The sequence below is a fragment of the Scleropages formosus genome, chromosome 12, assembly GCF_900964775.1.
Source record: "Scleropages formosus chromosome 12, fSclFor1.1, whole genome shotgun sequence".
NCBI lineage: Eukaryota > Metazoa > Chordata > Actinopteri > Osteoglossiformes > Osteoglossidae > Scleropages > Scleropages formosus.
In genome coordinates this window covers 23,970,919-23,983,896 of record NC_041817.1, presented here as the reverse complement: position 1 = coordinate 23,983,896, position 12,978 = coordinate 23,970,919, and the positions used below count along the sequence as shown (strand labels likewise).

General features: G+C 44.6%; 1 protein-coding gene across 3 annotated transcripts in view; it reads right to left on the bottom strand.

Moving 5' to 3' along the window:
* Positions 1-12,978, bottom strand: part of pcca (propionyl-CoA carboxylase subunit alpha) — a 115,009-nt gene that overhangs the window by 37,340 nt on the left and 64,691 nt on the right. For all 3 annotated transcript variants that reach the window (XR_001965804.2, XM_018745068.2, XM_029256713.1), the window contains one exon: positions 4,528-4,630. Coding sequence is in view for 2 of the 3 variants with exons in the window: in XM_018745068.2 (XP_018600584.2) it covers positions 4,528-4,630 (103 nt within the window). In the remaining variant the exon portion in view is untranslated. The remainder of the gene's footprint in view (positions 1-4,527; positions 4,631-12,978) is intronic.

Below are 12,978 nucleotides of genomic sequence, written 5' to 3'. Positions count from 1 at the left end.
CGGGTCAAATCCAGTGTGCCGCGCCACTACTTTGCATCCCATCGCAAGGACTCGTATCCTGCCCGCTTTAAAGGTGCAATTTCACTCGAGTGGCCCCCCAGAACGACGGCTGGGAGTCGAGGTTACCCTCGTTGCACAGGTATGTGGTACCCTCGCAGGTGAGGGTCAGGGAGAGGGCAGTTGCCTCATGGCCCCGAGTAACATGCTGAGAAGACGGGAGCTCGAGAAAGCCTGGAGGGACAGAGGAACCCCTGAAAGCCTCAACAAGCTCCGCATGAATTATTGATGGAGTCAGTGAGAGACGACAAAGAGCTGAAAAAGGACTCTATGAGAGGTCGGTGTTTGAGCCCAAACCTTGGAGGAGACTTAACCAATCAGAGGAGGGGGATATAGGCTGAACTTGGGTTCAGATCCTCATCTCATCCTTTCCTTATCTCAACCACTTGGTCATGTCTCACACATCTCTAACTTGGCTGGAGTGAGAAAGATGGTTATCAGTGGCAGCCAAAGGGACGTTTTGGTAATTTGTGGTCCTTTGACAGGAGTATCGTCACAAAGCCATGAAGCGGGAAGGCTTCCCGGCCCAGGTCAAATCAGTGAGCCAGCAGCACCGGACACCGTTTCCCCTTCCACGGCTCGGTGTCCAGGAAGGACCTAAAAATTTCCAGACCCACAGCAGCCCTGAAATTTTTATATCATAATGGCAAATGGAAACATTGCTGAGGCAGCAGTTGAGAAAACAAGCACGTTTTCATTGTGCGCAATGGAAAACGGGTCCTGATCTCCACCTAACAAAATACCTGACCGACACATCCGAAGTGACCATCACAGGAAAACTAACAGAACCTTAAGCCAGCTATTCTAACGGATGACGACCGTAAAATGTGCCGCATAACTTCGGAAAAATAAAGCATTTTTCATCAAGCTCAATGTACTTTGCTGAAAATGATGATATGGGTATGAAATATTCATTAAGGGTTTTTTCTTTTTAATAAGCTTGTTATCAAAAAATATTAAAAATACACATTTAAATAGTGTGACAACAGTAAAAATTTCTTTGCTACCTGCATTGATGAATTCTTCAGTTTCCCAAAAAAACAGCGGCACATTAGCTGACAAGTCAGGGTTTGAAGAGCTCTCCAAAGCTCTATGTGATGGAAGGACTCTTCTGCTGTACAGCAGAGCCTCAGAAACCAGGTTCTACTAGAAAAACCCACCAGCGGATGTCTGCGGTCCTGTCATTAAGGTCCAATTATACACGATGACATTTTTCCCCGCCTGTTCCCTCTAATTCGGTGATGGGTGCTCAGCGGCACGTGAGACGGCATTTGACGACGACAACTCCTTGGCACCTAGCTAGCTGGGCCGCTAAGACCTACCACTAAATCCTGCATTCCGCCTTGATCTGAGCTAATAAAACAGAGTTTGACATCTACTCATTGTCACAGTGAGTACAATTCAAATGAAGTAAAACAGAAGAGTTATTTTATTTACACTTAGAAATGAAGTGAAAATAACAGTGCGGCATGAAAATATAATACTGCACTGTTTTTCTATTATTCTAAATTAGTATATTAGCATAAATGTGTGCAGTTAATGAAAAAATAGAACAAAGCCCTATTATACAATGTAGTAATCATGCATGTTTGTGTGGTTTATATAATACTGCATAACAGGGTTTACAACCAGTAAAGGGGTTGCTGGAACAGAACTTCATAAGTCGAGGACTACCTGCAACACCTGGGTCTTAATTATGTATCAGTGTGAGACCTTTAAGAAAATAAATTAAAAAAAGCCACGTTACATGTTAGTGTACGAAATGGCCCTGATCTGCGCGTCCCTTTAAGTCGAACGCTAACACTAGTTCTTATTAGAGCGAGTTCGGTCTGCTGGCTGAGCCACTATCAATTACCTGCGTGGCCGCCAGCGGCCCCGGGTTTAGCTCCCGCTTTAACTTCCATTACAGCTGGCCTCTGGGACCCCTCACAAACGAAAGGATAAACGCCTCAAAACTCCATCTAAGCTTCTTCACATATGCTGGGGGTTGGGGGTTGGGGAAAGAAAAAAAATGTAATTTTCAGCCAAGCCCAGACTTCCCAGCTTGAAGAATTTTTTTTTTTTCTGTTTAAGAGATCACTCCCTGACACCAACAGATATCATTATTTACTGATGAGGCCCGGCAGCAAAAGGCCGGCGTTTTCAACATGAAGCCAGTTGTGTAAATACAAGATCGCACTCTGTCAAAGAGGAGCTCGACTTCAAAACAACAGTAAAACCGTGAACCTTACGGACCCTTTGGAGTGGAGCCCGTTTGAAGTCCTGGCAGTTCTGGTTATGGGCGAGAGGAATACGAATGCTATTGCAACAAACGACCATCAGGCCCACAGGAGTCCCTGATTGAGACCACGTGTGGGCCCCGCCTGGAAGGTCTTCCCTACTGTGGCCCTACCTGAAGGCCGGCCCGCCGCGGACCCACACATGTCAAAACATCCACCCACCTGGTGACGCCGACTCTGCACCCTCGTCACGTAGAGCCGAGGGGCAACACCTAAAGACTACTGACGGTGCGATTAACGCGTTGAATTGAAACAGGAGATCTGTCTATTAATAAGCTTTACGAAGGAGTCTGGGGTAGATGAGGAGGTTATAGAAGCCACTGTTGCACGACCACTGGAGAAAAGGACATCGCACGCGCAACACTTTGATCCCACTTGGCGTCTTTAAACAAGGAGTTTACATTAAAGGTCAGGTCTGGAAGGCCAAAGGGGCCGTCCAACATGGGGCAAAAATAAATCAAAAGCCATTATGAAGCGGAGGGGCATCTAACCTATGGAGCTGTACAGAGTATAAATCGTCAACATTTCTGCATACAAAAGGTTACAAGGAACATACAAAGGGAGGCACAGCCGCTTAAATGCCACACAGGCTCTACAAAGGTTTTTTTTAGAGAAAGAAGAAAGATTCATCCGAATACAGTGGAGGGTTGGGGACTGAGGGGGCGAGTGGGGGGGGGGGGTTGGGGGCAGGTGGAGGAGACTGTTTGGAGGAAGATGACTTCGGTCAGTAAGAGAGGAGCATCTTTAGGTGGAAGCCGTTGTTCTTTATTGTGTTGGAAGCCATGTTGAAGGAATACGGGCAACACGAGGGGGAGAGGGGTTATGGGCCTGGAAGACTGGGGAGGAGCCAGATGAGCCCAGATCAAAGGCTGCGCTGAGGGGAGGGGGGCTGCTCTTCTCAGGGGGGGATTATACCCCTTTCTGTTTGCATTTTCCCGCTGTTTCACTCGCAACCTCTCATCAGCCTCCTCGCCGAGATCAACCTTGGCTTGTTATGACAACCGTAACAACAAACAGAATAGCGGAATACAGCTAAATCCACCAGGTACCGTTCTGCCATGACTTTGTAATGAACTTTCGCTCTGATCGCTGGCATTGGAAGTCTTATTAATCACGTACCCCCAGAACTTGCCGGAACACGGTGAGCACGGCGTCCTGCATACAGAGAAGCAAACAAAACGCGGGCGGCTGAGAACAGGGCTGTGTAGCCTCTCCACTTCCGTCACGCATGTGGCCTGGATTTAAAAACCTACTGTATTTTTCAATCTAATTTTTCGCGGCTCGCAAAGAGGCAACAAGTTGAACGCTACAAGAGTTCAGAGGAATGCAAGAAAAGCAAAGATATTCCGCACATCTCATCCCATTGTCTACAATCCATAATGTGCAAGTACATAAACTGTGCAGGAAGACAAACACAAACAAATATATAATAGGTGGAACTACTCTGGATTTAAAAGCAACTAACATTTTTAATCAATTCTAATTTAAAACATGATTAATTCACATTGTACTTCACATGCAAATCCCACAGCCCATCATATATGGATCATAACGTTAGAAAATTGGCCTTCAATTGAGTTCCTGAGTCAATTCATGGAAACTGAATTTCGAATCAGAAATGAAACTGTATAAGTCCAACTACATTCTGAATTCAAATGCAGGTGAAGTTAATAACGCAGGAGATGAAACAGGAAGCAGAATAGGATAGGATTTTTAGGAGAAAAGTGCAAAACAGAACTGAAGAAGTCATGTCTCCATGGAGACAGAACGGCTGGACCACAGGGAACAGAATGAGACATCCAAAACTGTAAGTGAGGTACAGGGTTACTGCACGGTAGCCAGTCCTGCCAAATGTGGAACCACCTGTTTCTACCAATCACCATCGTGGCTTGTCTTGCATTTCATTCACGGTTTTCAATAAACTGCTGGATTTCCGCAAAGGCTGCACTCTGAAGGCTTTCATCTGTGATCCGGGGCGGTTTTTCTGTTATTCGGTGAATTTGTCAAAATGCTTTGGCGTAGTTAAACTCCTCAGTTTCCCCTTTCTTAATAAAAAGAAAGAAACTCAGCACGGGGAGATGGTGTTTCATATTTACGGGAACGTAAAGAATGGGTCAAGAGGAGTGGCACTTGGGATGGATGTGCCCTCTGAGCGGCGGCGGCGGCAAGGGCGGGTTCAGATGGCACTCACGGCGTAGGTGGACCCCGAGCGGGAGACGGTGACGGCATGGACCCCCTTCTCCAGCTCCACTGACAGCTCCCACCTCCGCTGCTCCTGCTGGGAACTGGAGACCCTGTAAAACAATGCCCGCATTATCCGCTGTGTTGCATTTTCACACACGGCGTCGCAGCTTTGCATACCCATGCAGCAACTCGGCAGCTCCGGCTGCCAAAGCCCCCCTCCCAGGTCTCCCACCGTTCTGAAATTAACCTGTATCGAGCGTCATTCATCATTCCACTGTGTGGGCCTGTAGGCATGTGTGTAGGCTACAGGCATGACAGTGAGCTGGGAAAGAGCACCCCTGGGATGACCGGCTGTGCCACGGCGGCGGCAGCAAACCTCCAAACTATGTAGCGGCAATGAAAACGTAAAGGAGAAAGGGGGGGGTAACTCTTCCAAGACTATCTTTGACTGCAAATCTTCCTCGCGTCCAATAAATGTCTACTGTTATCCATATACTTCATAAAAAATTTTAAAAAACTCTATAAGCAGCTACTTGTGTAATATATACTGATTTATACGGTGGTACGTGACAAACTGACCGTACTCTAGAATCACGTGTCTGGATCCAAAACTCTCCTTCTGTTGAGGTAATGTACTCCTTGTATTGTTCTCTGAGACGTACATCGCTTTGGAGAGAAGGGCCTGCTAAGTGAATAAACATGGTACATGTAGTGGCAAGAACCCCAGTCTTAGACTGAGCTCTGGAAACAATGCAAATACATGATTCTCCATCTTTCATTTCAAAAAAAAAAAAAAAAAAACCACATGATACTTGGATCATTCCTTTGTGTTTAGGTTCTTCCCACATATGCCCCTTCCCAAAAAAACATTAGTGCTGTAACAAGCTTCTGGGAGTGAGGGAGTATCATCTTCTAAGTTGCTCTTTAATCTCCTAATATATGTTGAATTTCATCACAGTAAAGGAATAAGAAGGGAACTTTCCAAAATGACACATTGCATTTTCTCTCATTTTATGAGGCTATGAAGCCCAAATTGGTCTTTCTGCCCCTTTGACTGCAGAGAAACAAAGCAAAATGCAATGAACACAAGTCTTTATTAATGACACACATATCATCAATGACATTAACTAGAACAAAAAATGCCTCAGTACTGGAGATTGAGGAGTGTGGAGGAGAAGTTATTGAGCTGGAAGTTGATCTCGCTGTGTTTAGGCTCCACTATACCAACTAACACTGATTTCTCCTGATTGAAAGCCTACAAAAAAAAAAGATGATAAAGCCGTTTTTTGGGATTAGGCAACCAACCCAATAATGCATGTTTTCATAGCAATAAAGATTCTGAACCTTTTCAACGATTGTTCTTGTACGAGAAGGTCAACACTACTAAGAGTGGAAATGAAAACGTAAAGAAAAAACATACTGGTCCATGACATCTCAGACTGTAAATAAATACATTTTAAAAATTCTTTTTTCATTTAAAAATCCATTTTTTTTTTTTTTTTTTTTTTAAATTTTTGAAGGTTTTTTCCCCCATTTTAATCTTACGAACAGCACTAACAGACAACACGGAGACTCTGAATACGTCCACATGTATAACTCAAGGACAGTCCTTAATTCTTCATATTCTTCATATTTTAACAGTCCTTATCTTCATATTTTCTCAAAAATATGAGATCTAACTTCCTCATCCACCATTTTTACACGCTGCCAATTGTATCAGATTATGACCATCATTATCATTAATACTTGTACGTTAAGACTTTTGCCAGTGTTCCACCACCATGCGACCTTGCTGGGTCTAAGCCCGAGGTCACGCACTAATCCCATGCTGGCTGAGGGCCGGAACCCGTGTGGGCACACTGGCCCCGACAGCAACCCCACGCCGCGGACACAAAGCCAGCGGGCTGCCGATGTGGACTGGACCGAGTGGAGCCCGTCGCTCTTGAAGACACGCCCACACAGCAATAACCATCGAGAGGACAGGAAGACGCGGCGAGACGCGAACACACCGCTTTCACGTCTCTGCTCTCGCTCGCGTTGGTGGCGGTGAAGAAGCTTTCTGTGTATGGCACCGTTCGTGAAACCCCAGCAACAAAATATTTTGATGGGAATATTCAGATTCAAAGGCGAGACAGCCTTTCAGCGCACCACATCATACACATCCAGCGCCTGACCATTAGAAACACCTTCGTCGAATTTTAGCCCCCAACAATGCACACACTTCCTGTTTTGGCTGAGCTTCAGGCTATTGTGAAGACACCGACTACTGACTGGTCCATCCACAGCGTGCTTTCTGTGTGATGAGCGAGGCGAGGCGCCCGAGAGAGGCCGGCGCGGGGCCGGCGCGGGGCCGCCCCCGGAGCCCACACTGCGGCAGAGTCTCCGACAAGCAGTCGAGCGACGCGGGGCTCTCGGTGCAAACACCGCGCTTGGCGGCAGGCCAGGAGCTCTCGCAAGGCAACCTCCTGCGGCTGCAGCGGGTCGGGCCTGCCCACGGGCCAGGTCCAGGGTGCCGCGCGCTCCACATGGGGGCTGAATGTTCGGACGACCAGGCGTGAAGGATCCATCACCTGCGCCAACTCTACCAGACACCCATGCAGCTGTATGTTACCGAAGTGTTACAACATTGTAAGCTCACCACTTGGATGCCAATAGAAAATTTTCTACATACTTTTCCTTTTGGTATTAAATAGATATGAGCAAAATTTCAACATTATGCAACAATTTTTAATGGCCACTCAAGTAGACCACTTATATGCACTAAGGATGCGTTACATTATCACACACAGAGATACTTTAGTTGGCAAATCCAGACACGGCCGATAGTGTAGTGGCTCGAGCTGCTGCATTTGGAACCAAAGGTTGCAGGTTCGATCCCAACCTTTGGATGTAGTACCTATGACCAAGCTACTCACCCTAAATTGCTCCAGTACAATTATCCAGCTGTATTAATGGGTAAATAATTGTAAACAGACTAACATTGTAAGTTGCTTAGGAAAAATCATCAGCTAAATGATTACATGTCTGTTCACAGCTACAGTTTATTTTTTTTATTTTTTAATAAGAATTGTTCTGTATAAAGGTATCCTCTGGTATATTGGTTTATTTGTCACATATTCTTATTGTTGCACATGTATGCATTTGCATAAGAAGAATTTGGAGCAAAAAAAAGAAAAAAAAAACTGCTAAACTGGTGTGTTACTAGTGTAAATTAAAACCAGAAAAAGTTACATAAAACAAGCATACATTCATGGTACAAATAAACATCTACATTAAGATTACCAAAGGGTTTTTTTTTTCTTCAACAGCGAATAGGCTGATAGACGGATAAATGCTGTGCGGCCTGTTAGACACGAGATTTCCCCCTCCACAAAACTCATTTCATCAAGTCAAACAATTTCAAGGAGTAAGACCTCATAAACAAGCAAGCTTCATTTTCTCCACGTCATTCATCGCCCCCCACCCACCACAAGAGGTGCTGGGAACGCAGGCCTGGATCCACAGTTAAGCATCCGTTGTGTGTTTCACCAGAGTAAAAATTACCAGGCAATGCAGACAATATGACCTGGTGCTGTATGTCCATGATACGTACCATTTAACAGTGCTGTTACAAACGGCGCCGCCATAGTTATACACGTGACGCGGAATGTGGAGGGCAACGTGAGAAAGGGAAAGAAGAGGTGTCACGGACCACCGGAAACACCTTCAACAAAGCAACGCCTGTGTGACACTCAGACGTGAGGATACATGAATAATATCTCAGGTATTGTATGTATGGGTGAAAAAATGGTGAAAACTTACTCATTCACACATCCGTTCATTGCTACGCCTCGGTTCAACACAAATAGCAGGTATTTCACTATGGGTACAAGTTGAATTAGAAACCATTGTGGTATAAAAAAATATCATGCAGAAATGTGGTCTCGCATACAGTTCGATAACAAACCGCATCACAAGTCTGACTACAGTAAGTCTAATCTTCTATTCTTCTAGATGTTTCAAAAACCCAATTACACTAAAAGGCACTACAGTTTTTTTTTTTTTTTGCTTTTATTATTTACTCCATCAATTGAACGGGAAAATAAAGGAGACATATTGACTTAAAACAATGTTAACAGTCAAAGCATCATTAAGAGATCCTTCATCATAACTCTCCCCATGGGGGGGGGGGAGTGGAAAAATGATCAAGAATAATGTGCTGCTGCTTTGTAGCCACCGAGGTTAGTTTCTGCATACAAATCCTCAATGAAGGGTAGAAAGGAAGGCGGGTGGGGGGGTTACTTCTAAAAGTCGGCCATTCATGTGAAAAGGGTTCAGAGAATTTCCAGCATGGTGAAAGATATTTTATGCAAGCACATAGATGTGTTCAGTGGGGGTGGACTGCAGAGGCTACATGGGGACTACAAAGCGGGACCTCCCAAGGCTCATGAATAAGTCGAGGAAATGATCAGAAAAAACGGGGAGATGTTTAGACAGATGGCCCACTTAAAATGTCTGGGACAGAGCGCAAAAAAAAGTGAGTTTAATGAAACTTTAGATTTGGCGAATAATTGATCTTTATTCTTCTTACATTCCCAAGAAAGGTGAGAGTAAATTTTTATGTGTTACAAGTGCCTGTCTTGTGGACATTAAAAAAGTACTTGTGCTTTAAAGCACTCAGATTAAATAAAATTGACATCATGGACAGAAAAAGAAGAGGCATGGAATCAGAAAAGGGGGGTGGTGTAGAGGTTTCAAATGGGAACGTGGCGCCAAAGGAAATAAATAGCGGGGGATTTTTTTTTTCCCCCCTCTCCACTCGGCCCTTAAAGGGGCCCGGGAAACATGGTACTTAATATTTTTAGAAATATCATCTGATGGGATCCTGGCAAAACAATTCTCCTCTGAGTCTTTAAAGTGATATCAAATGTTACTTGCAAGGGACAAGATGATATATAATAAATTTAGAAAACATGAATTATTAATAAGCCGATCTGTATCAGCAGTGAAACATGCAACGAAGTTCTCCGCGAAGGAAACATGATATCGTTGCGTCAGACTCGCGGTTTTATTTTTACTCATCAAAATTTTGCTTTAATGACTTTCTTCCAAAAAAAAATAATAAAAATAAAGAGGAGAAATAGGTCAGTGGATTTTCGCAAGAGGACAGCTCCAGCCGCACTGTGGTCTATATGGAAGGAATGTAAACTGAACAGTCAAGGCCAACTAGTACAATACGGCACGGCGGCACAGTGGGTAGCACTGGTGCCTCGGCTCCTGGGATGTGGGTTCGACTCTGGGGAACATGCAAGCTCTCGCCATATTCCCATGTTCCCTCTATGTGCTCTGCTTTCCTCTCACAGTGCAAAGGCAAGAGAACTGGTGACTCTAAATTGCCCTCAGCGTGTGAGTTACACTGCTCTGCTGTACAAACAGGTGAAAGACTTTCAGGAGGTTTGTGTCGTGTATCCAGCACTGTGAGCAGCCTTGGACAAAGGCGTCAGGTCAGTATGAAGAAACAACAACAATAGCAATAGAGGAAACTGTAGGAGCTCCACTGACCTGCTTCCTTCTATGTGAGAATGAAATAGAGGTATCAAAGCACATTCTTCATTTACACTGCTTCTCCATTGTGTTTTTTTAAGCATTTGGTGTCTTTTTTCCCCTTTTTTATGACTGTTGTCACTAGAGGCAGAGGAATCTCACTGCCAGTCCTTTCATACGACTCTGAAGTGGATCGCACACTTAGACAGCCTTTGTATTTATTTAAGAAAATCGCAGAGCGCTCAGTCTTGATCCAAACACAGCCAATCCGAGGGAGCCAGTCTTGCTGAATACATGTTGAAATGTAATGGCTCCGGCGGAGGTGCAGCGTACTGATGTTTAAATATAAATCTGGCGGGGGGTTTGCACTGGCCCCCTTTCGCTCACTGCCACGCACTCCGAGCGCTCTTTATTAACCCCTTTAATAAGCACGGTGAGGCCCTCCGTCAAATCCCCATCACTTACGGCATCATTACGGTTATACTTAACGATGCCAGTTCTGCTTGGCCGACGGAGTGAGAAAAGAGGTTCGCCTGAGAAAATGGGGTTTTCTGGAATCAAATTAATCAGATTTCGTGCTCGTTGCCACAGAGAAAAAAAGAAAATTCTGTGTCGGGGGGGGGGGGCCAAATTCAAAGAAATGGAGGAGAGAAAGAGTATACTATAAAAGCCCTACATCGCTGGAGGCTGCTGTGTTTTACAGCTGTTAAAAATATAGTATCAATATAGATAACATAAGAGAGGCAACTAGTCTTTTTTCATCATCACACAGGCTGAGCCCAGTTCTCCAGAACAGGAGTCCAAGCAGAGAACAGATGAAACAAGAAACTCCCTTCTGTCCATCTCACACATGGGCGCTCTATGGAAGGGAAGAGGAAGAGCTGCTTTCACATTTATTAATCCTTCTTCCCGGGAAGAAGACGGAAAAAAAATGCAGATGGCTCACGGAGGGGTGAACTGGGTCCTACCTGACCATGATAAGGTCAGATTCCCAAGTTCGGCTCCACACATCCTGCATTCCGTTGACAGCAAGAAACAGTGATTTCCATTAAAGAGAAGCGCGCCCATCCCTTGGTGCTGTCCCCACAACAGTTTGGATCAGCTCAGCGTGGGACACAGGAGAGACCACACCTGGGTTCAAATCTCTGCCTCTACTATATTACCCTCCATCAATGTACTTACCTTGAATTGATACAGTAAAAATGGCCAGCTGTAAAAATGGGTAAATCAGTGTAATTGTGTACAAACCTTACATTGTGCATCACTGTGGAGAAAGGAGATCAGATGAACAATGCTTGATAACTATTGAAATAACTGCACAGAGTGGATGTGAGCTGCAACGCTTGTTGCAAATCTTCTGCCCAAATACTTCAAACTAAACTTTCGTAAGTACCAAAGAAATGACAACAACCACAGTTATCACGGCAAAGACTAAATGAAATTTAAAGAAACGGATGCAGAGTCTTTATCGCAGAGCTACACCGAACGCTGCAAAAATATCCTGCCCGCGCTGTCCTTTGTCACATTTAACAAAAGAAAAAAATAAGAGCAGTATCAAAGCCTTCTAAGAAATACTGCTGTGCTTGCTTTCATGAACTGGTCAGCTTACAGTGATAAAAACGAACAAAACCGCCTCCATATTTCAGCAGACAAAAACAAGACGAAAGACCAAGCGGTCTGACCACAGCAAAACTAGAGAACAGTTTAAGAAGATTAAGCAGAGCAGACAGCCGGGCTGGGGTTTGGATGTCGTCTAGGTTACCTGGTCAGCGGGGTCCTCGTGCTCACCAGGTGATAAATGTACGAGGGCTGGGTGTGGGCCTGCCACCCCCCAGGTGGTCACAGGGAATGTGCTGAACTTTCCACAGGAATGTGCTGTCAAAGGTCAAGCAGCAGGGGCAAGGAAACATGGCCACCAGACCCCACGCTCAAGATTGATGAGCTCTGCCTTCATCCTGAAGCGCCTCATGCTGCTACGAGCCATTCTGAAATTTAATCAATAGCAACAACACAAAGACGCGGGAACATGGTAACTTTACAGTCACCACCCTATCCCATCCCACCCAAGCTCTGCAAATAAGCAGGTCTGACTGGTGTCTGACCCACTAGGCAGACAAAAATAAGTTTGACTGCATTATCATAATTTCACTTATTCATTTGACACTTAAAATGCTGGGTAATTTTTACTGTGTCAGTTTAGGGCATGTATCTTGCTCAATGGTAGAAGAGAGGAATGGTTTTAAATCCACTCCTTTCAGTGCAAGGCGTCAACTCTAACCACTATGCCACCTGCTGTCCTATTCTAACAAACATCCCGCTTCATTATGAATAATGATTAAACAAATGAATGAAAAATGTATGAATCCATTCAAACTTCACGCAGACTTAACTGGATTCAAACCCACATCGACCCACAGTCCAGTAGCTGCACCACTGTGTTACCTGCAGATGGCTGGTCTGCTGAATTGTGTACACTGGTTATAAAGAACGAACAGGTAAGGTCGTCAGCAAAGTAACTCCACAGAGAGCAAGGATGAAATATGAAGACCCAGCACACAAAGCAAGGAAGGGTTTCACATACACACTTAACTGAACATTGCAATCTCAAGTCAAAAACCGTTTAATACCTTTCTCCCAATCCCCAAAGCACATAAGACAACAAACACACATTTATATCGCGTTTCTTTGCATCGTCACCTGCCTACCCAAACACAAGTAACCGTCAATGTCCAGGCTCAGCAAAACTGAGGGCCAGGGACTGGGATCTATATTTATAACTGTGTATTACAGAAAAATAGATATATTTTAATCTAGATCAAGTACGTGCATTAACAAAAGAGCTCCATAACATAGCAAAAAAACATAGTGGTCATGCACGTAGCCAGGGGGGAGTGCTTCAAAGACACAGCACTTATATCTAACAAGATGTGGTGGA